We start from the raw sequence: 25,703 nt of genomic DNA, 5'->3' as shown, positions 1-25,703 counted from the left end.
AGTGTTTTGGGATGCTGTCTGAAGGAGAGACTTAAGGAAGAGGCAATGACATGTACTTGAAGCTCTGGATGTCTATACACTCCTGTCAGCTGGTCTTTTAAAGGAGGGAAAAACATTTTGTGTAGGATTATAGAGAAGAATTGTGCACACTTCCTCTTCATATTCATTTGAAGAGCAAGACCTAGTGGTAAGAATCAGTGAATTCCTTACAGCACAGGCGCCAGGGAGCAGCCGTGTTCCAGCAGCAGAGAACCCTTGTCAGAGATGTGAAGCCTTAGTGACAGATTGCTGGAGAACAGAACAGGAGCAATTGTTGAACTGTCTTGAACTCTACTGTATTGGCCGTATTTTTGTATCATTCTCAACTGCTGTAGATGAAAAGATCACAGAAGCCAGAGGATTTGCTGTCCGTGTTCCTGGGAAAATACTTTTTGCCATGTTTTCTTCTGCTTTGTTGAACACTGAGTGTAGTTGGCTTCTATGTTCGTGTTCAGTTCACATGTGGAATCTGCCAAGTGCCTTTTTTTCAGTCCTGATGTAATCTCTGCTGCACAGCTTCCCACTCCAGTATTTGTGAGATCCAAAAATGATACAAGACAAAATGAAAAAACAAAGGTCACCACCCACAGGCAAATTATGGCAGTAGCATTCGGTATATTGTGTCCTGCAGGTACCTTTTCACGTTGACCTTTATTTTGAGACAATGCTATGGAAATGGGAACGGTTGCCAACAGTTTCTGAACACAGCTGATAAAAGCTGTTTTGAAAATCTGTTCCAGGACAGTTCAGCTGGATTAGTTCATTTACCAGTTGCTGAGTTCTGTAGACAGAAGCAGGACAGAGCTTAAAAATTTTACTGTAGTGGTCATGAATCTTGTTAAATAAGTAACAATGGCTGGATCTACTGTATTTATAAAAATCATGCTTTCAAGCCTTAAAAAACACCGATTTAGTCTTTGTATACTTAAGCCTTGTTTGGTAGCCTTTGGGACACTGATCTGATGTAGAGATGTGGCAGCTATGCAGATACACCGACAGGAATGACTTCATGTGTATCATCGTGGTGCCATTTGTGTAACACACCTCGGCGTGAATCCTGACAAGGCCATGGTAGGCAATGGGCCACCAGAACCACTGCTTTGTAAGCATTGATAGGGCTTTTTTAATGATTTGCATCTTTTCACTAAATAATGGGGAGCACGAGCAATGTCTGACTTGAGTGACGTGTTTATAGAGCAGGAAACCTATATGCTTGTCTAGATGTTGAATAGGAACCTCCCCCCCGCTTCAAACTGACTGGAGAGCCAAGCAGTGAGCTAATTAGTGAGAAGCTGGTATGGAAAGTCTTGATTATACATCTATATTTATTTTAAAGGAAGGAGTGCATTTAATTGATGGAAATATAAATCTTTCCCATGTTAAACAATGTAGTGTTTCATTGTAGAAGGAAAACAGAATAATATATACAGAGTAATTTTTCACTTTGGGAGGAAAAGTAGAAAATTACTGTCTTCTCTAGAACTTGGAAAAGGCTCGGACTTGCAGTCAGCATTACTGTTACTGCTGTCACGCCAAAAATCCTGGAAGCTATTTAAACAGTGCCATATGCCCTCTGAATTGTCAATTGAAAAACAATTGAGGGGGGAACAACCCTAAAACTATAAAACTCTTTTCAGAGCCACATCTGGACTCAATACATGCAGGCATCCATTGTATAGTTTAATGTGTTTGATTAAATTTGGTCTGAAAAACATAACACAACAAGGTCTGCCATATTGTGCTTTGGTGCAAAAAAGATTTTCCTAAAATATATTTTTCCTTGTGCAAGTCAGATTGGGACCCTGTAAAAAATCAGCAAAGCATGCAGCTAATGCAGCTGGAAATAAGGGACTTGTTCTCAGAAATCCTGGCCTAAGGCCTGGTGGTCAGGTGTACTTGTTCTTATTCTTGAACATGAATACGCAGACAAGGCAATCTGGCCTTTTCCCCTGTGTCTGATAAGGAATAAGGCCCTGGGTCAATACCTGCTGGCTATAGCTCTGTGGGCAGAAGGTTACTTTGGCATTTGTCCCCAAATGAGGAAAATTTTTAAAAAATTGCCATCTTTTGATCCCAAAAATAGGCAGACAAGTAGGCCTTGACCCACTCCTGGAAATGGCTAGTCCAGGGGTGTCAAACTCATTTTCGCATCAGCCTTGCAATTGCCTTCAAAGAGCTGAATGTAATTTTAGGACTGTATAAATGTAGAAGTAGCTGTAACTAAAATTACCTTTGGCTCTTTGAAGGCAACCAGGAGGCTAATGTGGCCCCCGGTGAAAATGAGTTTGACACCCCTGGGGTAGGGGTTTTTATTATTTCTGACCAAGTCTGTGAAAAACAGGTAAAAAAAGCAGCCAGTTTACAGTAGTTCTTGATCTCCATATGGAGATCTGCATCTCCAGCGGAGAACTTCAGGGATCTGGAAACCAAGAAGGCTGAAAATTCAGCTTGTGTTAGACTGAAGAATAAGCTTTTGGTTGCATGTCATGCAGCAAAATTATGTCAATATCAGTTACTGAAGTTAAGAGTTTGCTTTTCTGCTGCGCACATCTCCACCTTCTTCCCTCATCTCGGTTGTTTTGAAGCATTGCTGCCTCTTTCTCCTCGTTTTTCCTGATGCTCCTTTTCGAGCTTCCATTTTTTTTCCAGAGAGAGAGCGACCAGAAGAGGAGTCTACATTTGTCATCAGAATTTCAGAAGTTCTTCTCTGTGCTAGGCAGCCTTGTTAGTGCCCTGCTAGGAGCAGAAAGAGGAGGGGGCTGGAAAAAAAAGGTGAAAGAGGGATAAATAACTTTTTGTGCTCTCTGACATGCGCATTTGCTTTTCTTTACCCATTAGCGTAAGGTTACCTACAGTGGTTTGGGGTTTTTTTGCATTTCTGCTGTGTTGCTTCATTTCCATGTGACTGTTTTAAATAGTATGTTTGCGTGGGGCTGAAAGGACCTTCTGTTATAAGATGAAAATTTCAGGTTTCTGTTTAGTCAGAAAACTGAGACTAACATGGCTGCTTGTGCTGCTGCTTCTCAGGCTGGTTGGAGCTACAGGGGAAAATGGAAAATGGTTTTGTTGCCTCTCTTTCTGGTTTTAGGTAAATGCTAGTGATTTTTTTTAAAATTATTTTTCATGGATAAATCTTTTTATTCTTGGTAAACAGTGGTGATACCTTTTGTTTTCCAAGCTGAAACTAGGACTGCAAGGAGGGAGAAAAGCTGGTAATGGAGTGATTTAGCATTTGATTTGGTGTTTCTTCTACGTGAACTGCAGTTTGCTTTGTCTTTGTTTTTCTGCTGTACTGAATTCTTGTCAAACTCATGTCAGTTTTGTAGCATGAATTCATAGCAGTCTGGCTCCCTGCTTGGGCTTCTGAGTACAATAATTGATTTGGTAAACTTGACGTTCCTCCAGAGGGGATTAGTTGCTATGTAGTGATTGTTACAATCATTATACTGAAAGCACTTCTGAATTTTTCTCTCTGTCTTAGAAACTACTTGTCTAATATTTGTCTTTTTGGCATATATCGTGGCATTTAGGAACTGGGCAGTGTATGGAAGTCAGACAAATTAGCTTCTTGTCTGTTAAGTAGGTCATATTTAATGTACACTGGGAATAAAACCATATGTCATAATATTTCGGATGCCATTGGTTTTGTTCATAAAGACTATTCTTAGCCAAACTGTTAAATTAGTTTTAAAATTTGGTTGTCAGGTTGTGTGGTTTGAATTAAAATAAAAGTTACGGGATGTTTTTTGTTTAACTTAGTATCAGAGATTGGATTTTATTTCCTCTGAAGTTTGTCAACATAAAAAAAAACGGATTTCAGTTTGGAGCTGCAAAAATTCTTGAAGGGAGTGATTGTGCAGCAGCACTTGGCTGCTCCACCGTGTGGTCGGTGCCCCCTCGTCTCTCCCAGGGCTGCTTTTGCTGTTTGACTGTTCCATCTGCTCTTACTTTTGTCTGATACCAGCCCATGTATTTAGATGTTCTTCAATGTTTCAAGCAATTTTGACGTGGCGGGACACCAGGCAGAGTTCTGTTGGGCTTTCCTTTGTTTTGCTGTTTCTGTAAACCTTCTACTTTTTTCCTAGATATAACTTTTTCCAAAATAATGTTTCAAAGTAGTTTCTATGTAACTTCTGTAGTTTTAAAAATAAATATATGAATATTGGGAAATGAAATCTATTTTCTTTCCCTTTTTGTTGACAAGCTATGTCTATGATATGATGTTTGTATTGTTTATAGTTTCAGTGCTGGTAAAGCTTCCAGTTAGATCACCAAATATGTTTCAGATACATTTTATTAACTGCCCTGGCTGTGGGAAATGCACATCAAAATAATCTATTTCATTTCTGTTTCACATTCTTGTATTCCTGTCACAGTAAAACATGAGCTTTGAAAGGCACAGCAGTGTAAAAATCCTGTTCAAAAATTCCCTTAATCAAAGATGTGTGTCTATATACACATCGGCAGACTTCTGTTTTAGGCAAGTGCATGTTACCGTGAACTAATAGAACAAGTCATGTGAAATAGTGGTAAGCTATAAAAAAAATCATGTGAAAACTACATAATAGAATTCTGATCTTTTAATGATTTACAGCTGCAAGAGCAGAACAGAGTTTGGATGAAAAGATTAATTTCAACTCCATATGAGCATACAAGGGACTTTCAGATGATTACCTTTCCCCCTCTGAGCTGTGTTGGTCCAATATTATTTGTAGGTTTGCTGGTTACATATGGACCAGAAAACCCACTTGGGAGACAAAGGTGGGATTGGCACTATAGAGGACTTCCAGTAAGGAAATACTTGGATACAGAGAGTCAGCCACCTCTTCAGAGAGCTTTGAGTAACTGCCCTGTGTGGTATAAAAGGTACTGAAATGGTGGAACAAGCTGAACCTTTTGTGCATTAGGGAGCTGGGAGGATGAGGTGTGCAAAGAAGGACTCGAAAGCCTGGAGGCAGGATAAAGGAAGACAGCAGGGAGCATGAACCCAAGGACTTGAACGGAAAAGGGAGGCAGAAAGGAGAAAGCATCATAACATGAGGCACATCCAGGGAATGGCAGAAGATAAGAAAACCATTGAGAGACAACGCAGGCTTCAGCTGTCAGAGTGGAAGGTACCTCTGGCGTTGGCTGGAGCAGGCAGAAGAACGAAGAGGGACTGCGTCACTTGGGATCCTCATCCCAAAGCGCTGGAACCGTGGGGTCCTCAGGGCGGTGAGGAGTTTTGCCCAGGGGAGGAGGCGCAGCCTGGCTGGGGGCGCTGGGCTCCTCAGCCCACCCTGCTGACAGCGCTGGCACACACAAGGCAGCTTTCCAGCTGGAAGGCATCTCTCCTTGGTCTTGTTTTCCCCCTCTTCTGGAATACTTGCTATCTGTATGTGTATGCATTTGGTGGAAATTTCCAGTGGATTGCCTAGACTGGTGCCCAGATCACATAATTTTCTTTTTTTTCTATTTAACATAGTTAAATATTATAGAAGACCCAGATTATTTCCCTCACCAGTATGTGTTCTTTCAAGTGTGCTAAAAGTAAATAGCACTTGTTGTGACAGTGCTTATTTAGATGACTGGAGTTTCTTGACCTTCTGGATTATTTTCTTTGTCAAACCTACAAACAATTTGAATCATTTAAGTTGAATTTTAGAATGGTTTATGTTGGAAGTGACCTTTTAAAGATTCAAATGCTATGGGCAGGGACATTTTTCACTAGATCCAGTTGCTCAAATATGTTCAGAAATCCAGACAACATGGTCATACCCCTGGTGGATTCAATGATTCTGTGAAAGTTAGAAGCTCCTCTAGCCCGTCTCTGAGATACTTGGATGTGGGCAGGGTGCTGGTAGTTGAGGGAGGAAATGTGTCCCTTCTTTCCTGCTATAAGCCAGGCTTATTCACTATACAGTACGGACAATATTTACTGGCTATTACTAGGTAATTAATAAATGTAGTTAGCAGCAGCATTTAGAATGGGATAGTTTTTAATAAACTATTTATTTTTTTTAATTAATGACATGAACTATTATTATTCCTAATCTCAGAGTCCATTTCCAGTCCACGGAATAATCTTACAGTGCACCCGTAACTGCTGTGTTGACTTAAGAGTCTTCTTTAAGGGTGTTCTGTCAGTGGCTTTCTAAACTTCGGACATGTAATGTGATAATCCTCTAGGTGGTGTTTTTAATATTCAATTTTATTTTTACTATTTTAATTAGAGTAGATTCTTCTCTGTAAGATTTAGTGCTTTTCCTTATTTGTCCGGGAGTGTTAAAGTATTTGTTCAACTAGTTTGATTAGAAATGAGACTTGTTATCTCCAAACAAAATATTTGGCCCCATGAATCATAGCTATTTGATCTGAATAAGATAACATATGCATCTGTTGAGTGCTGTACTTAATAGTCTCGGTGCAAAAATGTGATCTGTTCAGTCTCTTGTAGTTAAAACTGCCTTGGATAAAAAATTAGCTTCCTTATTTTGATTTTAAATCTCCCAACCAAATTTTAGCACCAGAGTTTGTGGCTGTTGTTATTGGTGGATGGTTTCCCCATCTTCTGAAACGCTCTTGGGTCAAAGTTGATTGGAGTTACGTTGCCTCCATGAGGACTTAAGCCAACTCTGGTTTTGTGGCATTAAGTAAGCAGTAGAAATGTTGTAAGTTGCTCTAGAGACAATTTGTTAACAGAAAGCTGAAAGTTGTTTTTCCCAACCTTTTCTGGCTAGGAAACTTGACCAATGTAACATAACTGCTGTCATTTCCCATTTATTCTCTTTAGGCCACTACTGTCTTGTAATGCTGTTTATTTGTAGAGTCAAGAAACTATTGTAACACATTCTTAGGTTTGAGATCTGTAGCCCAAATACAAATTTGCTGTAAGCCTACTTGAAGCCAGACTTAACCTCTGATAGATGTTGCCAAGGCTCTGTCTTACTGCTGGAGTTTCTTGGTCAGTGGTTTGCAGTGTCTCACAATAACGCGAGTCTTAGTATGGAAGGAGCTAAAAAATGAATCTGATAAATAAATGCTGGAATGACTGCTGAGCCCTGCACTTTAAGTGGCTGAAGTCAAAATTGCAGGTTAATGTTCTTGCCAAGCACAGTCCTGTGGGCAGTCATATGCAAAATCTGAAACAGTTTCAGGAAAAGTTTAAAGTCACTGCATTTTGCGGCTATTGGCCATGTCAACAGCACTAGCAAGGGTATGGAAAATGCTTGAATTCTGGCTTTGGCAGGCAAGGAGAAACCACATAATAATACTTAGTGTATTGTAGTTTAAGAATGAAGAATCTGTGTTATATTAATGACTATGTGCTCTTAAAAATCTTTGCATGCTTCACTTCAGTTTGTTGTTTTCATTGCTTTTCTTTGTCCACACAACTCTACTGCAGAACAAATTTGCCTCTAAAATTAAAACAGTCAGTCAAGATGCAACTGAGCAACTGACCCAGAAGCATTAGTAAAATTCTGCCTTGAAATTTGCTCTCTCTTGCCACTCCCCGCCCTGCTCTCACCACGGAAAACTAGTGGGGTAAAAACACAAACACTTTTCCTCCTCTTTTTCACCTCTAAATCTGACCCTGAAAACACTAATAGAAAAAAATGTGGGCATTCATTATGACAAATGTAGTTTTGTAAGGCTGATAAATTAAGTAGTGGTTTTGCATCCAGGCACGGTAAAAAGACATTATCAGTACAACTCTGGCCTTAAATTCAGATTTGCTTCAGCGTCCTCTACATGCTGGAAGACTGGCGGTGGTATTTCTGTTAATTTTCCTTGTGTGTGTAAGCGTTAACTGCATTTCTTTGTATTTAACATTTTTTGTGGTAGGCTTCATTAGATACATACCATATATTTTGTGTGTGTTTTCTTTAGATAAGTCAGACTATTTAAGGCTGGCAAGGTAGCCGTGTGAGGATTTGTAAGGAAAATGATGGACTGTCCAGCACTTTTCCCAGTGGTTTGTAGTACCATCATAACTGTGCTGTGTCTTTTGCTGGGGTCCTTCAACATCAGTTTTCAAGTTGGAATGATGAGAGACAGCTGGGTTTGCCATGGCCCTCTTCTTCTCATTAATACTCCTAGAGCTTCCTGAGGGACTGACAGAAAGCGCAGTTCTGAGCAGAGTACAAGAGGCAGTTGTCCTACATCCAGATGGATTTCTGCACTCTTAGCCGAGCACTGACTTTGCTAAAGAGCTCTCTGAGCTTGTCTTCTAGGCTGTGTAAATAATGAAAAATTCACAAGAAAGGTCTGTACTGCAGAGTGGCATTTTTTCATGGAAACTGTACTCTGTGCATGGTTACATTAAAAAAAAAAAACAGTCATAGTCCTATATGTCCTTAAAGCCTCCAAGAGTATATGGTATATGTTCTGTATCTTTCAGTGCATTTAATCCCAGTAAACCCCATCAGGGAAGATGGGTTGAATCCGAAGAGCCGAAAGAGAATCATGCCCGATTTGCTGACTGAGCCTCCTGTAATAGATCCTGTTTATGAAGCTCGTGTTTACTGCAATATTCCCACCATTGCTGAGCGCAGTATGGAAGGTAAGCTTTGTGAATGCAAACAGCTTAGTTGTGTGTTTCTACCTGCTCTCATTGGAAACGATAACTTTGTGCATTGTCAGTTCTTTGGTGCTTGGAGAAGGCACAACAAATGCCAGCTGGTTGCTGAATTATGTTAAATCATTCAAGATATGCTGTTCTTCTTTCCTTCCGTTTGTATCCTGTTATCCTGATTTTTGGAAGCTCTTCTGTTTCTAATCAGTGGTCAACTGGAGGTCTAAAGTTGAAAGGGACAGGAGAGATAGATATTTAATATTTGAATTGTAATTCTTATTACAAGTGAGCTGCATTGCGAACAGTTGACTTGGAATACTGGAAAAAAAAAAAAAGACCCAGAAGTAATTAAATTTGGAGCTCCAATCCACTAGACATGGCAAGAAGGCACATTTGTGTTCTTCACTCCACAGTGGCTGCAGCAGCAAGTTAGTCTGAATGAATTCCCTCATGAGCGTATCCCACTAATGCATATAAAATAAATCACAAACTAATGTATCATAAAGCTCCAAATTAGACATGCTGCAAAATCCATCATTATGATAGGGATCTGGAAGAGACGTATCATAAAAGTGGGGTGACCTTGTCATGTTGGCAGAGTTCAGTGCTTGAATGATGTCTGTATGGTTGTTGAACTTCAAATGTACTATGGAGAACGTGCTAAGAACCTGAGTCTTGTATAAGTTAGCTTGTGATTTCAAGTGAAATCTTTCTTGGGACAGTGAGTTACCATTTCTTACAGGGATTTTCTTTCATTGCAACACCAAAGCTATCAAGCTAATTATACCTGTTTTTTTGTTTTTTTTTTTTTTTCTCCTTAAAGAAAGGAAGAAGATTTAGGTAATATTTACTTAACTTTTTACTTTTCCTTTTTCTCTCTCTCTTTTTTTTTTTCCCTTCACTTTAGGTCATGCGCCTCATTATTTTAAGCTAGTGTCAGTTCAAGTGTTGATTCGACATGGTGATAGGTATCCGCTGTATGCCATTCCCAAGACAAAGAGACCTGATATTGACTGTATGTTGGTGCCTAGCAGGTAAAATTCTTGGCATTTATCATTACTAACTGTGTGTTTTGCCTGATAATTATTTTGTTCCTCTTCAGGGAAGAATTTGTACATTAGGACTTCTGATCTTTGTGTATTGTCATGGGTTAAAAAAAACCCAAACACCTATTTCAGTGGTGTACAACTTTTCCTTTGAAAGAGGAACTATTACCTGTTATCAGTTCAGAGCAGTAGGAATATTTGGTATTTCTTTAAAAAGCAAAAGCTGTGTAATTGAATATTTAGGTTACTGTTCCTCTTCCGCTTCTACACATTTTCAAAATGTAAGTGCAGTGTTTGGGAATGTCTCTTCCATTTCAGCTAAGCGTGCTTCCTTTTATGTGAATACAAAAAGGTCGCAGTTCGTCATTGCCATTCAAAAATTGCTGTTTGTGTTCTATGTTATTCTTTCATGCATTTTTTAAGAAATACAGGTTGTCAGAGTTCCCTGAAATTAAGATTTGTGTTAAAGTTCCGGAAAAAAATGGGGATTGCAGATTTAATTATTAAAATACAAGTTTAACAGAAAGCACAGTGTTTACTATTTGAAAATCACCCTTTCCTTGTAGTTACTACTCGCTGTTTAAAACTGTCACACACAAATTATTTGTGTCTGACTGCCATTAAAACATCATTTACCTTTCTGTTTCAATATAGTGCGCTTCTGTCTAACATCATGTCTTTGTAGCTTGCTGATTCTTGTCTTCATACCTGAACCAGTGTGAGCTGTAGATACGATCTGAATTGCTGCTCTTGTGGAAGAACCTTTCTTTCTCGGTTAGAGCTTACTCATTGATAAAGGTGAATTATTATGTAGAGCAGCAGAAATAAACAGCAATGATGTAAATTATCAACCTTTGTCCCAGATTGCTTGATTACATATGTTGTTTATTTTTTTTCTCCTTTTAAGTAGGATCTGTGTTTTTATTTCTTTTATTTTTCTTTCCTGAGGACTTCCCAGTGATGCTACTGAAAACTTAGAGTTAAAAGGAAAATATCTAGAAAAACCATCAGAGGTGTTAGCAAAAGCTCTGGGCAAATCCACAGCTGGATGTTGCTGCCCACTCAGGAGTGTCACGTGTGGAGATTTCAGTGGCTGGGGCTGCATCAGCTCCCAGTAGCCACAGTGCTCAGGGAAAGGGACACAGTGGGTCTCCTGATCTGGTACACAAAGCAGTGTGGATATACCCGAAGTACCTTTTTCCTAGAATAGCATGGAATCTTCTCTGTCTTTAAAGAAAGGATGTATGTATATATTTTTAAGAGCAAAATGGAAAGCAAAATGAACACGAGGAATCTGTTTTTTATAGCTGACATGTCACTGGAATTGTCAAGATTCAAATAGCGTCTAATTTCACTGATTTAGAGTGCATATATGTACTTACATCTTTCTTAGCCCCTTGGTGCAAGCATCAAAATAGGAAATTGTGCAAAACCACATCCTCCTTTTTTGAAAGGAGACTCCTCTTTTGGAATCCTTGTCTATGAATGCAACCCAAAATACCTGATTTCCTGGTAACACTGAAAAACCTTTCTAAGTGATAGTGGTCTGGGACTTTTTACATAGTGCATTAAAAAAAAAAAAGTTTGCTATGATGTTGGCTGTCGCTTTTCTGTGTTCATACTTGAACTTCCAGAAAATACTTGTTTTGTCAAGAATTCTTATCCTCCAACAAAAATTTGAATTCTTTGAGAGGTGCCCAAGCCCAAGAGCGCTCTGTGCCCACTGTGAGCTGACTGGCTTTCTGAAATGAGTTATGCAGCCCTGGGATTGCAGACATGAGACCAAACTCCAGTTATCTCTGCAATAAAGTCGAGTGGGCAATTAATGTCTCTAAAAGATGAAAAATTAATAATTTGCTAACAGTTATGATAACATTTTTAATGACGTGCCTTTAAGGGGTGAGATTATTTTCAGCATGAAATACTAAGTAAAGAAATATCCAGGTTCCTTCTGGAGTTCCTAAAGGCTCTCATCTTCTGATCTTGCTTAGTATCTGTCATGTTAGAATGTGTGTGAGAAAACTTTATTGCAGAGATGTTAACTGCAAGGGACGAAGTTGGGTGAGTAGCTGTATTTCTCAGTACTAAAGTGCCACGTGAGACTTCAGTTTTGTATTTGTCACAGAAGCTTTTATAGCTATTTCCACTTCAGTTTCAGGCAAGGAATGCAATATAAAGGCCCTGAAGTCAGGAAAACTATCCATAAAAGGCAAGCAAGTAGTGCAACTTTTGACACTGCCAGCAGAATGACCAAGTCAAGCAGTTAAGGGAATGGAGGAGGCCAGCAGTGTAGATGCCTTTGACTGTTACTTATTTATGAAGCATTAGACTATAAGTATATAGATGGTACTTCCACTACCATTCACAGCCACTAGAAATGAGCGGAGAACCAAAAAGACCTTGTGTCCTTGAGAACAAAGCTTATGTAAAATAGAATCTCCTGGCCAGCTTTGAAAGGGCAGCAGAAAGATGAAAGGAGTTGGCTCTGGACCATGCTGCCCAGATGTGTTAAAGCTGACCTTTCTGAATACAGCTGGAATTGTTACACTTTCTGCCATTGCTTTGAAAGGAACATTTATTACTTCAACATCAGGAAGCTATTTGCTCCCTTTGGCTGTCAGCCTTATATTCCTTTGTGATGTAAATTTGGTACTTGATTGTAAACCTCTTTATATTGAGGGTAATATAAGGTAAATAATTGCTACCTTTGAACTGAAGGTTTCTCAATACTGTATAATTTAGTGGAGATGTCTGAATGTCTGGCTTGTTTAAGCTTTCTGGACTTAGTTTCAGATAAGTATGCTGCTCATATTCAGTCTGTGCTTTATTTGACTTGGCATTCAGCTGATGGAATTCATTAATTAAGCAGATTATGCTACAGCCTCATGGATTTCTAATGGGTATGCAAAATAGCCTTGAGGTCACGCTTTGGTTTTGTGAGTTATGGATTGTGACATATGAGTGTGGAATGAAAATAAGCAAATGGATTAAATGCTTTGGAGATTTCTTCCATCTAAAACTTCAGTTATTATTACTTTCATTGTTCAGGATGCAAATTTCCAAAGGGAACTGAATAATATATACTATTTTCCTCTAGAAAATGAATTGAATGATGGTATGAAAATCCTTTCAGTGTAATGTTTGCTTATGGGGGGAATAAATTAATCTGCCACTTCTTTTTCCTTTTTATCTTACATTTATAGTGTCAAAAGTAAAAAAATATGCAGTGTTTCTTCATTGAGTTTGTATGCAATATAGAAAAGAAATGCTTTTTGTAAGATGCTACAATTATTTCAGAAGACTATTATAATTTGGTAGTATGCTAGGTAAATTGGCATATGCTTTAAGGCATTTTGAGAGGTGTTGATGTTAATCATAAGCTTAGTAACACATATTTGAATTTTAGGTTCAATACGCATGTCTTGAAACTGCCAGAAAAATGATTAAAGAAGGTGTGGGAGAGGCAGGTATCACACTCTGAGCTAAAGGAGGTGTGGACTGGACTTAGAGTGAGGTCTAAGCATGATCCAGACCAGAATTAGGTGAAGAAAGGTCTCCTGAGGCTTCTTCTGACTTCTCTGGAGACTCAGAAGGGCAGTGAAGTAGACTAGAGCACTAGGGTTTGTTATAGAAATGTAAAAACCATAAGACTTTTATGCATAAATAAGCCCCAACAGTACTAAGGATCCTTAAGGATCTCTTCTGTAGACTACAGTAATCTGTTGGTTTTGTGTCTCTTTCCACTCATTTGCCTTCTGAAAAGGAAATGATCTAGACGTTTGATCTAACACCTTTTTTGTGTAATTAAAGAAAACACATTATTTTTGCCTTAAGTTATAATTTTTTGCATTTGAAGTAAAGAGAAAAGGCACTTGCTTTTGGTGTAGTTAGCAGACAGAATGTCGTGTCATACAATTACAAGAAGGTAACGTTCCTGTGCCAGAGCTTGGCATGTGCCCAGCGGGGTCACATTTCCTCACCAAGTGACACACTGAGGCTTCTGCAGCTCCTTGTGAGAAATGTGGTCCTCTTGGCTTTTGCTAACAAAAGTGATGTTTGCATAGATAAATGCCATTTGGGAAGAAAAAAGAAATCAATATCTCATTTGTGTCACCGTCTACCTCCACCAGTTCTTTCCTGAGGCACATAGACCCGTACAAATCTGGAGTGCAGTGCTGCGAGAGGACAGCACTGTGCAGTAAGGGACGTTAACATGAATAAAAGTTTACCCCTTCTTGTTTCTGTGAAGCATTCATAATCTGCTGCTAGTTTTCTGCTTGATTAACTATTCAGTTTTAGCTTTTAGATAAATGACTTTTCGTAATTTATCTCAATAATTAAAATATTTCTTCTATCACAGTTTGTCTTTCAATCATAACCTTGACCAACACATTATTTTTGCCTGTCAAATCTTATATGGTGATGCAGCTACATTATTTATGCCACTCTTGAATTTTTATGAACATGTAAATTATTAAATAAATTGTAGTTGCATGTAGTCTTGTCAAGATAATGTCTTTCCACATCTGTTTCTTAAATAGTGTACTTCATCTTAATTAGGCTACCTTTGCAATTTTTATAGATATGTAGTCTGAAATTTGTAGGTGGTTCAAAAGAGCATTCGGTTTAATTAACTGGAGGACAGATTGAATGCTGTGGTTTGACCATCATGTTTGTGGAAGAAACAGGGCTTACACTGTTCTTGATTTTACAGTATACGTAGTAGAAGTAAAGCAAAAGTTCAGTGGGTCCAATAGCTTTGATAGGAAAGAATGTTAAAGAAATCTCAGCCTATTCCTATCAAGGAATTAATTTCGATCAAAAGTAGTCCTAAAATTAATAAATGTAAAGATTAAGGGGTGGGAAATTTTTATCAAAATTGACCTGCTTGAGTCTGATTTGCAGCTTGGGTCTAAAAGAGGAACAAAACTCTGCTCTAGATCTAATTTCTATTTATGTTTCAAGTCTTCAGTAGAAACAGTTTTTGCTTACAATATAAATCAGTAGCACCAATAGTGGTCTTGAGAAGCAAGGATGATTTTCTTCTTGCTCTGTGAATTACCTATCAAGTCTAGCAATGTTCTTCATGCTGTGGTTCTTCTTATTATTATTACTATTATTTAAACAAAGGCAATTAGCTCAAAGAGCTAACCTCTTAGCAGAAGAGACTTTCACGCACTCACTCAGTCCGAGCGGCACTTTATCCAGGGGCAGGAAGCTCCGCTGTCTCCCAGAGCAATTCCTTGGAGTCCTGGATTGTCAGCCTCGCGGGGGCGGCTGCAAACATGCCCTAGAACAAAGTTTCTGTGCTGCTTTGCACCATTTGAGGCTTTTCTATATGATGCGTTTGGACTTAATATTGAACTGCACGAGTTATTTTTCATAGCTATGCACATATATAATAGATGGAATAAATGCGTTTTCCTGCGTGTTTCTGAGATGGTATATTGTGCCATTATAGCCAAGCCACCCAGAATCTATCGGGAGATGTTCTGAGGTGTTGTAGATTTCTCACTTTGCTGTGCTAATTCAGAACAACCAGCAAGTTAGTGGTTGCTTCTCATAACAAACAAACAAAACCCACCAAAAACCCAAACAAAAACCAACCAACCAACCAACCAAAACACAAAACAAAAAACCAAACACCCAAACCCACCAACAAACCAAACTAAACTAAAAACCAAAACCAACCAAACAACCAAAAAAAAAATGACACCAAAAAATACCTCTACGTTTTTCTATCTAAACTTCTCAAGGAAAAGAAATCTTTTAATTGAAGGATATCAGCTCAGTTACTGTCAGAAATATACATACAGTTCAAATAGTTGCATGGTATGATTTCTTTCCATGTAGGCTGGTTACAGAGTAGCAAAAAAGAGATGACATTTTGGTATTAGAGCTTTTTAGGACCTTTACAAATAAGATATTTAAATGTTGAATAAGGATTTAAATGTTGGTCTCTTTTAATGCTAGTGTATGAAAACTACACTATTAAATCTAGAATCTGTTATCCCAGTGTTTAGTTGGTAAATAACAAAAAGACAAGCTGAATTCATTATTTGAGGGAAAAGAAGCATCCTCAGTTTTATTACAGATAAAAATTGATGGGATTTTACAAAAATAAAATAATGAAGAGGCATATTTACAGACATTAAAAGTGGGAAATAAATGTTCAAACTTAGGAAAAAGGATGGTGTTAGGTGAAAAGCCATTCTATGTTCTGACAAAACTTGGAATATTAAGAAATATTGCATTAATGAATTGGATTGTTTATTAAGTAATTATTAATTATTGATTAATTGTATGAATAAGTCGTATTAATAAATAAACATCCAGCAAATTACACAAGGCTATCTCTTTAGCCCATTTTTATATTCTTGTTACTTTTAGGGAAGTAAAAATGTAAGGATATTTCAATCTTTTCAGCTCTCCAAGTGGGTGATTTTCTTTGCTTCCTGCTCCAGCAGCCCCAGCAGCCTCAGCTGTGTTGCCTGGATACCCCAGCTCCTGCGGCAGCTGTAAATTGGCCAATTCAACAGGAGGATTCAGATTCTAAAGAAAAGAGAAATCTTGGGGTGGGGAGGGAGGATCATTTGTTAGCTGGTAGCTTGAGTGGTGCTGTAGCTTTTGCTCTTAAGAAAAAGAATTTTTTATTTGCTCAGCTGCACGGGGTTAGTCAGGAGAATTGCTGGTATGTTCAGAATTGGGTTACATGCGTGAGGATTACATTGAGGAGAGAAGTATCTTGTAGCCTGAGATGTCTGAGCCCTTCAGGCAGAATAGTTCTTATTGCTATTGTTTGATTTTGATTTTTTTCTTCCCATGGAATATATTTAACAAGTAGTAAGATTTGAATTTATACCCAGAAATATGTCTAGCAGTTGTATTTCATAATTTGCTTTTGCAAACATGTGCTTAGCTTGTGCTTTTATAATTTTATCTTGGATTTTAGTTTATCTTGCCTGCCATTTTTAGATAAATCTTTTTGTAAAGCATTGATAAACACTTTTCTTGTTTCTTTCTTCACCTCCTTCCCACAAGTGACTGATGGCACTTTCATCAGTACAGGTTTGATTCCATTAGAGTTCAAGTTCTTGTGAGCAAAGCAGCAAAAGAAGCAGAATGGATAAATGCGCAAAGTTCAGAAAATTTATAGTTCAGCCTGCTATGTCTGTAATGAGCTTAAAAAGCTTTTTTGCTAACGGGTTTAATTTAATTTTCTCAAATGAATTCTTCCATTTTTAGATTGCACTGCTGGGCTGTGAAAACAGTACAATAAGTTCTTTTGGAAATTCACATCTGGAGCTGGATTAAGCTTTGTAATGTGTGCGTGGTACTACAGGAAGCTTCCGCTGCTTTAGAAAGGAACAAAGCCTTTTTATGTACCCCTGCTTCTCAAATATTAATCTTCGTTTGTGTTCTTAAAATTATAATATACAGAAGCAGCTGTGGATTTAGCATGGCATAAATTGACTGGTTTTCCTTTCAATTTGAGGTAAAAAGGAAAAAATTATTTTGATATTTTTCTCTCATTTTGCATTTTTTTTCTTATTGGCAGCTTTTCATAATTTATTGTAACATTTTCCTGCCAAGGTTGTGTGTGCTGTGGGTTGTTTAGTTTTTGGTTTTTCCTGGAGGTAAATTAAATACTGAAAAGTTCAAGTTTTTATCAAATGATACGACCATGAGGCTTTCTGTGACCAGAGGCACTGATTGTTATGAGAGCCCTGTATGTGTGTGCTGAGAGCACAGCTCTGCCCGAGGTGCTTTCCCATTCAGGAGAGTTTCTCCGTGTCTCCTGTGTTAGCAAGAATGCCTTTGTCCTGGTCAGCTCTGGTTCCAGGCACTTATTAATGCTTCAGCAGTGTTACTGCTCCCTCTTGTGGTTCCTGCAACTCTGAACGTTTTCTTTAGACCTGAGGTTTTTGAAGCAAAACAGTTTATCATTCTAGCAAAGTCTATACATGAACAATAAACACAACATAAAAAAATGTTTACTATAATCAGACTGAAAGTCCTATGAAAATGAGAACCATCTGGGGCAGAGCTGGGTTGCCAAACAGTTTCTGATTTAGTTCTGCACAAAAGTAGAGAGGTGACTGTGTGACATTTGTTGAGTATTGACATTTAACAAAGAAATCCCTACTTATGTATTTTTGCTGCAGAAGTGCAATCATAGATTTTTTTATTAAAGATTTATTTCATTTTGATTACATTGTGGACTCTTTCGTATATGTAGTTTTTAGCGCTGCAGTACGACAGTGAGCTGAGTCTGTAGCGTATTTGAAATTTGCAGAACAGTTTAGGACATCTGAGTGTTCTTCCACTGACCTGAATTCTGTTTCAGTGAATTAACTTAGATATTTTTGTATGCATTGCTTTTCCAGTTGTATTCATCACTTGCCTTGTGGGGAGATTGTATCTGTTTTAAGTGTCCAGCAGTGCTGGACTCTTTCTTCCTGGGTAATAGTAGAAAACCCAAACCAATGGCTTCCAATTGGAATGGGGCCACTGGATACTGCTTTCCGGATACCACTCAATGGAGGCTACATGTGCTATTTGATTGGAAGCCTGAAGTAATTAGAAATAAAGGCTGAGGTTGTAAACAGCATTGTATATTACAAAACTTGAGAATGCCTTCAAGATCATCTACTTAAAATACTGGCTGTATGAAGCCCTTTTGATTGTTAGTGCCTTGGGCTGTGGTGTTAAAGTGCTCTGGTACTTCAGAAAGTGGAGAGAGTGGTTTTCGTGGTAAGAATGTTTTTTCTTTTTAATTCGCAACAGTATCTGTAAAACCCCAAAAAATCTTCCCAAATTACTTGCCAAAAGGTATCATAATTTTAACACAACGCAACACTGGCTTCCCTATAGCACTTAGGTAGCAAGTAGTTAGATTTCTTTTGCAGACTTGTGAAAGTCCTGAATAAGAGCAGATGTCATCCTAGTGGGAAATAACCTCGCACCATGAAATCTCTGAGCTGACATGCTTCAAATACTTGACTTTCTTGAGCTGTTTTCTCATCTGCTTTTGGAAGTTTTCACATCTTGGTTTACCTTTCTAGGAAACCTTCTCATCCTCAGCTTGAAGCTTTCATCAAACAGATGTCCAAAGGCTCTGCAGCCCAAATGGATGGTCCCCTGAGCAGCCTGCCGCGCTACCCCAGCCATTCCTTGTGCGAGATGGGAGAGCTAACGCAGACGGGTGAGTTGCCACAGCAGCCTTAGCTTTTCCTCTGCTCTGTTAAATACAGCCTGCTCAAAATGGGATCTTCTCGTTTTCTTTAGATTGGAATAAATGCTTTTTTTATGGGAAGCTTACAATGTTGGTCACAGTCTAGGTTATGCTGGGGTATGAATGAAGTATTTGACTCTCTACCATAGCAGTGGTAACAGTTCTAGAACCATGCTTGCCACTTCTGTCACAGATTGATCACGCTTGGCATCTCTTTTATTTGCAACAAGTCAGAGCACCTTTCCTTGAGGTTGTTCCACACCACAAAATTACTTCGTCACCCTGGTGAAAAATGGCATTGCTCAGTCCCTCCTGAGGGAGATCTGGTACTCTGACTGGTTTATAATTCAAAGTGGCTCTGAACTGAACTTAATTGCTAGTTTTTAGCTGTGGTGTAACTACTGTGTCCCCTGCAAGAGATTCAGATGTAGCAAACTCATTTGATGCTTGTATTATGGAAATAGAAAAACATCTGCTGCTTTTTTCCTTCCTCCCGACCCCATCCTAAGCTTTGTAATGAAGTGCCCGAAGTGTGTTTTCTGGTGTACTTGTTTCTGTATAATTTCACCACAGGAAAATTAAGCTTATTTTCTTACCCTATCTGTCAGTTCTGCTGAGCTAGTTATTGGGAGAAAAGGTGGAAATATCAGCAATTAAATTCCGAAAAACTTATTTAAAAAATGAAGTTTTGAAACTTCATCAATACTACCACTGAGAGAAAGGCTGCTGAATCCTGCTGGTGAACATATTTAGTTTATCTGTAGCAAAAGAACACAGGAGATGGCAGGTAACTAGAAGTGTTGCAGTCAGGGATTTGACTATGTAGAAGGAAGTATGTGGAGAGCTGGGAGTATTGTGATGCTAGGGATACTGGAAATATGAGAAAGAAACAAACGGCTTGAGGTTGGAGAGGGAAAGTGCAGGTAGTTCTGGATCAGAGCAGTGATAAAAAAGCCTTTGGAAAGGATCTGGGACTGCCGTCAGCAGGTGATAGAAAATACGAGGGAACAAAAGTTAACGTTACACAAATATAGAAGCAAGTTGCCACTTGTGTGAAACAGATTTTCACAGATTCTACAGCTCTTGGAATTGTTTGTGTTCTCCATGCAGAACAGCCAGCTGAGCTGGTATGAACTGAAGTCTGTGTGTTTGTTTGCCACACTTATTTTTCCGTATGTATTCATATCAGTGCATCAAAAAAAAAAAATACAAAAGTGCCTTCTCACAAACATGTGGAAACATACTGTGCGTAGCTAGGTAGAAATGTGATTGTGAAAAGGATTATTCACATGGGGATTTTTCTCTTCAGCATTCATTAAATTATTTGAAAATTCACATTGATAATAATTTTATGTTCTCCTATATTTTCAAATTTTAACATTGATCCATTCAATTTTATTCCCACACCTTGTTTTTAACTGTGTTGCTCTTCTTATTTTAAATACCAGTGACTGAAAAGGCATATCACAGTGGATCTGGGTAGCCAATGGGTTTGGAGACTCGCTAGAGAGAATGAACATAGTGTTGAAGATTTGGGAAGCTGGCACCATTTTCCTTTTGCCAGCTGTCTTTCCAGGAATCTCCTGGTTTTTCTTAAGTCCAAAGCTTGTCTGTCAAATCCTTGTGAGTTCCGGGATCCCATCAGAAGAAATACTTGTATGGGACCAGTGTCAAGCATTGCAAAGGAACCTCGTGAGAAATCTGGGCAGGTTACTGAGGAACTCCTCCTAACACAGCACGTTGTGTGTGAAACTGGATTAATCACAGCATACAGCTTGTAACTGAGCTGGTATTAATATTTGGGGCTCCTATGGCATGCAGCAAGTTATACAGGTGTTCTAGTGCATAAAGGGTTCATGCCTGTTGCTTTGCTGCTGTGGGAGACAACACAAGCAAGGTGGGTGCTGGAGTAAAGGTTTTGGCGTGTGAGAAAGACACACCCCCTCCTCCTTGCCAGCTGGATGAGGCAGAGCTTTAGTGTAAGAATCATCAGGCTGTTTGAGTGCTTCCTGAAGGAAGATGGAGAAGGAAGCTTGAAGCCTTTGCCACACCTCACCACTCTGTTTTGTGAGTTTACACACGAGTTCACATTCTCTGTATTCGTTTCCTCACTGCTGGTAGTTCTACTGGCTGCCATAAATGTGCAGCGTTTATAGCCTGTCTGAAAACAGTCAGTCTGGGTCCATCTTCATAAGCATCTTACTTTTATAATCATATTAGACCCATTTAGACTATGTCTGTAATTGAAAAAACAGATTTTAAACCACTGAGGTTTTAAACAAATTTTATGGAACCAGTTTTTTCTATCTATATCAGTTTAGCTCCTAGAATTGGAGAGATACTGAATAGTAGCAGGTATCTCATATTTAATGCAGTTTTCCTAATAGTCAAGCATAGGTGAAGTTCAGTTTCTAATTTCATAACCTTTTAACTAATTGTGCATTTATCATTAAGACCGCTAGCTGTGTAGCTTATTTTTATCTCTAAAACTAAGAAGATTCTAATCATGTCTTGTAACTTTAAAAAATTCTCTTCCAGGGGTTGTACAACACTTGCGAAACGGACAACTATTAAGAGAAATTTATATAAACAAACATAAACTGCTTCTGAGCGACTGGACAGCAAAACAGCTCTACTTGGAGACAACAGGAAAAAGTCGAACCCTGCAGAGTGCCTTGGCGCTGCTCTACACTTTTTTGCCAGATTTTGACTGGAAGAAAATTAACATGAGGCATCAGTGGAGCACCATTTTTTGCTCTGGAAGCTGCGACTGTCCAATGCGAAACCACTACCTAGAAGAGGAACAGCGCAGACAGTACAGCTTAAGGGTGAAAAACAATGATTTGGAGAAAATATATGTGGATATGGCAAAGATTGTAGGCATTCCCACCAGGCAGCTGAGAGCTTCTAACCCAATAGATTCTCTCTTGTGCTATTTTTGCCACAATGTCAGTTTTCCGTGTACCAAAACTGGCTGCATTAGTATGGAACACTTCAAAGTAATCAAAAGACATCAGTTGGAGGATGAGAGGGAAAGACAGGAGAAGAAACTTTATTTCTTCTATGCACTATTGGCTACTCATCCCCTCCTCAACCAGACTGTTAATCGGCTGCAGCGTATTGCAGAAGGCAAGAAGGAAGAAGTATTCGTTCTTTACTCTGCACATGATGTCACATTGTCACCTGTTCTTAGTGCCTTGGGCATTACAGAGGCCAGATTTCCAAGATTTGCTGCCAGACTAGTTTTTGAGCTGTGGCAGGATGGGAAGAGACCCAAAGAACACTTTATCCGCATCCTGTATAATGGTGCCGATGTCACATTCCAGACCTCATTTTGCAAGGATTATTATAAACGTTCCAGCAAGCCAATGTGCCCACTAGAAAAATTTGTCAACTTTGTTAAGAGGGATATGTTCTTAGTTTTTAACAGCACTAGTTATTATGATGCATGTCGTAGAAGACCACTGTAGGGAAGGAAAGTGACAGGAAGCAGTGTTAGCTTATGTATCAGTAAAAGTCTGTTCCAGCTGAGGCACAGTTCAGTTCTGTTATTTCTTTTATTTTATGTGTAAGTACAAAAGGATATTGCTTGAAATATTCTTCAAATAGTTTTATTTTCATTCAGACTGCAGATGGTCTCCAACAGAAGAACGAATGCTGAGGAAGTGTTACGTATGTGTGTATGCTCACATGTGCTGTGTTAACTGTAATGAAATGATAAATCACGTGGGCTACTGTAACCTGGACGTTGCTTGGTAAAGGGTGAGAGAGCATAGACTTTGTTTCTCTGTATTCCAGAGCAATATTCGGATACCACAAGTTTAAAACCAAAACAATCTTTTTTTCACCACCTTCTCAGTCATTTTAAGAAGTTTGTATCAAAGGTATTTATGAATTCCAGGCATCTGCATTAAACCATTTGTAAGGAATTCTTGAAGATTCCTGCTCAGAAAGAAGCATTTTATTGTGTAGGAGCAGGTCTTGCAAGCAAAGTGCGTGTGTGTATCTGTGCGTGCTTACCGGAGTGTGTACAAATGAGCGTGTGCCTTTTTCACCTCACAGACCTGGAAATGCTGGGTTATTGTTGCCAGTGCCAGAGAAGGTTGTACTGGAAAATGGATACAAAACTCTGTTCTTTGATCGCACTTTCAGCACTTTGAATAGTTCAAACACAGTCTAGAAGTATGTAAAGGACTTGTGACATGAAAATAGATTGCAAATGCTAACGTTACCACTAAACTTGAGTGGGAAATTAGGATTAGAAGTCAGTTTTATAGTGGAGTGTTGGGTTTTTTCCCATTGTGAACATGTTCAAGCTGCTGTGCTATGGAATAAATACAGTGTTTTAGGAATTTGATATAGTGACTAAACACTAAGAAAATTTTGTAGTTGCGTTAGTATTTTTATGGACTAGAAAGCTCTTGTTTTGTAAGATCAGACTTGTACATGTTGTACTGTGTATATTTATAACACAGTAGATCTTTCTTACTTGTTTAGTTTGTAAAGACTTGTGAAGCTGACTTTTAGACATTTTTCCCTTTCATCAGGATGTTTAGACGTAAGAATGAACTGTCTTTTATGGGTAACTTGAACAATGAGTAGATAAAAAAACTTGTACTTCAAACTGCTTTCATCTCTTTAGGAGTAGTAATCTGAGGAACAATTTTTAATAGATCTTATAGGAATTTTATAATGGTGAAGGTTTTTTACACCTCTGGGAATAATTTAGTCTGTGACTTGTGATTCAATGGTGCTAGTTTATCAAAGAAAACGTAACTCAGCATAAGTTCTCTGACTATTTGCATTCCATTCTCTGTTTTCAATGCTGCATTTGAACGTGTTTCTTTAAATAAAATCTTGGGGACTCTTTGTATACTCATTTGTTATATTTATTCTGACTTCCTTTGCGATAAAAAGATAAGTGTATGTCGTTAAGCTGCTTGTTGCATTAGTAGTTTCTGCACTTTCTATGTTCTGGTTCCCAGTCTGACGGAGGAGCAGGTAAACATTTCATGAATACTGAAATAGAAATCATGACAGAAAATGTGGGGGTTTTGTGCCACATTAGAATGTGTAGCTTCTGGAAATGTTTTCTAAGAGACCAGCTCTCTTAGTCCTCACACGTTTGTGTGCTGGAGGGAAAACAGGAAGAGAGAATCTGCAAGTTGAGTTCGCTTTGTGTAAATTATATGAGCTGAACCATTTATCCAAGGTAAGTACGAGGTACTCCAAGGTGCTGTTGAGCTGTCTGTAAAAGGCAGATGGAGCTCTGCAGAGTGTTATTCGGTGGAGCTTTGATGCTGTTCAGTGACCATTTGTGGGAATGATGTTGACGTGCAGAAAACATTACCTCAGGCATATATCACTGGTGTTTCTAGTGTGGTATTTAGAAACTTTACAGATGTAAACCTTAACAGCTTCTGCAAATGCCAGATCATGTCTTCAAAAGCCTGTGCTAGGAATAGCATCTAACCTTGCATCATCTTCTTCATCAACACAGAAGTGTTTTGTTTTGATTTCCTTCTGCAGAAAGATCGCCTTGGTCTGTTGTAAGGATTTTGAGATGCAGCTGTGGATTAGAGGACGTGTAAATTGCGATGGATTTCTAATTTGTTTGGCTCAAAGAAGCAGAGATCCCAGATAATAATGGATATTGCAGCTGTTTTCCAACCTTCTATTTGACTTTCTTGTGGAGCAGCAAAAATGCACTGATTTTGTGGACCTTTGGTTGCTGGTCAACTGACAAGCATTCTGCTTGAAGCCTCAAGTAGACCTTGGGGTTAATCCTCAGTAAATCAGTTCAGTTGGGTGCCAGGAAATCTGTTCATCTGTAAAGTCATACATCAAGAAGAAAGTGAGACAAATGCAGAAGATCAGATTCTGTTAGTTGCTGCAGTTTCTCCGATTGCCCCAGATGTCAACTTTTTGTCCTTTCTGGATGTCTAATCTCAATCAATGCTGCTATGTTGAAGGGTGTCCCTGATAATGATGAACATGAAGTATTGCTGTCCTCTTCATGCCTAGAGAGGCATGGCAACTGGTATTTCATTCCTCATTTCTGTTCTCCATTCCTCAGCCTTTGCTTCACCATGACCTGTAAACTTGTTGTGTTTAAGGAGGGTGGAAGAGTGGGTTTAGGAATACGTCATGCTCTTTCCAGCATTGTTCATGCCAAGCAGCCCCCCTGCCGTCACTGCATGCTGCATGGGCTCTGAATAAAGGAATGATCCTTAACATAATGTTTTTTAAGAAAGCCAGTGTGGTGCTGCGTGGCTTATAAAGAACAAACAAGTATACAGTATATAAATGGAGGAGTGCAGGCTGAATGTATAAGAAAAGAGGTGTGAGGCCATAAAGGAATGTAACAAGGTGAAAACAGAAGTGGTTTAGTAGTTGTTGATGTCTTTGTCAGTGTTTCCTCTGGCATTCAGTCTGTAACAGTTTGTACAACCAGGGCCACGTGCATGCAGTGTAGTGAAAATGTACCCATGATATTTTGACTGTTTCCAGTTGTTGCTCTTCCTGCATGCTTTATCCTTGCTGTGAAGAAGAATCAAGGTTACATGAAAATTAACACATAAGTAATTACTTTTTTGATTTCTAGGGGAAATACAGATCATTGTAGTATATTCTTACAGTTTGCTTACTTTAAACATATGTATACTTTGCTGAACTCCAATAGGAATTAATACTTTGGTAATCCTGCAGTATTTCTCCTGTCCCAACAGCTTTTGATTATTTCTAGGGGTAAAGACCCCACAACTTCTGTGGGCAACCAACCAACCAACCAAAAAAAACCATCACAACCTTCCTTATGTTCAGGTGGAAC

General features: G+C 38.7%; 1 protein-coding gene across 3 annotated transcripts in view; it reads left to right on the top strand.

The window, feature by feature from the left end:
- The window catches only part of PXYLP1 (2-phosphoxylose phosphatase 1), a 49,096-nt gene extending 25,347 nt beyond the window's left edge, over positions 1–23,749 (top strand). For 2 of the 3 annotated variants that reach the window (XM_065074162.1, XM_065074163.1), the window contains exons 3-6: positions 8,420–8,581; positions 9,501–9,627; positions 18,705–18,844; positions 21,413–23,749. In XM_065074162.1, the coding sequence (XP_064930234.1) occupies positions 8,420–8,581; positions 9,501–9,627; positions 18,705–18,844; positions 21,413–22,344 (1,361 nt within the window). In that variant the 3' untranslated portion in view covers positions 22,345–23,749. Of the gene's footprint in view, positions 1–2,855; positions 3,128–8,419; positions 8,582–9,500; positions 9,628–18,704; positions 18,845–21,412 lie in introns of those variants that run through there. The other variant, XM_065074164.1, reaches the window with a different exon arrangement.
- Positions 23,750–25,703: the final 1,954 nt, after the last annotated feature.

Source organism: Columba livia, chromosome 9, assembly GCF_036013475.1.
Source record: "Columba livia isolate bColLiv1 breed racing homer chromosome 9, bColLiv1.pat.W.v2, whole genome shotgun sequence".
NCBI lineage: Eukaryota > Metazoa > Chordata > Aves > Columbiformes > Columbidae > Columba > Columba livia.
The sequence above is the reverse complement of the archived record's forward strand: the minus strand, read 5'-3'. Positions and strand labels throughout refer to the sequence as shown.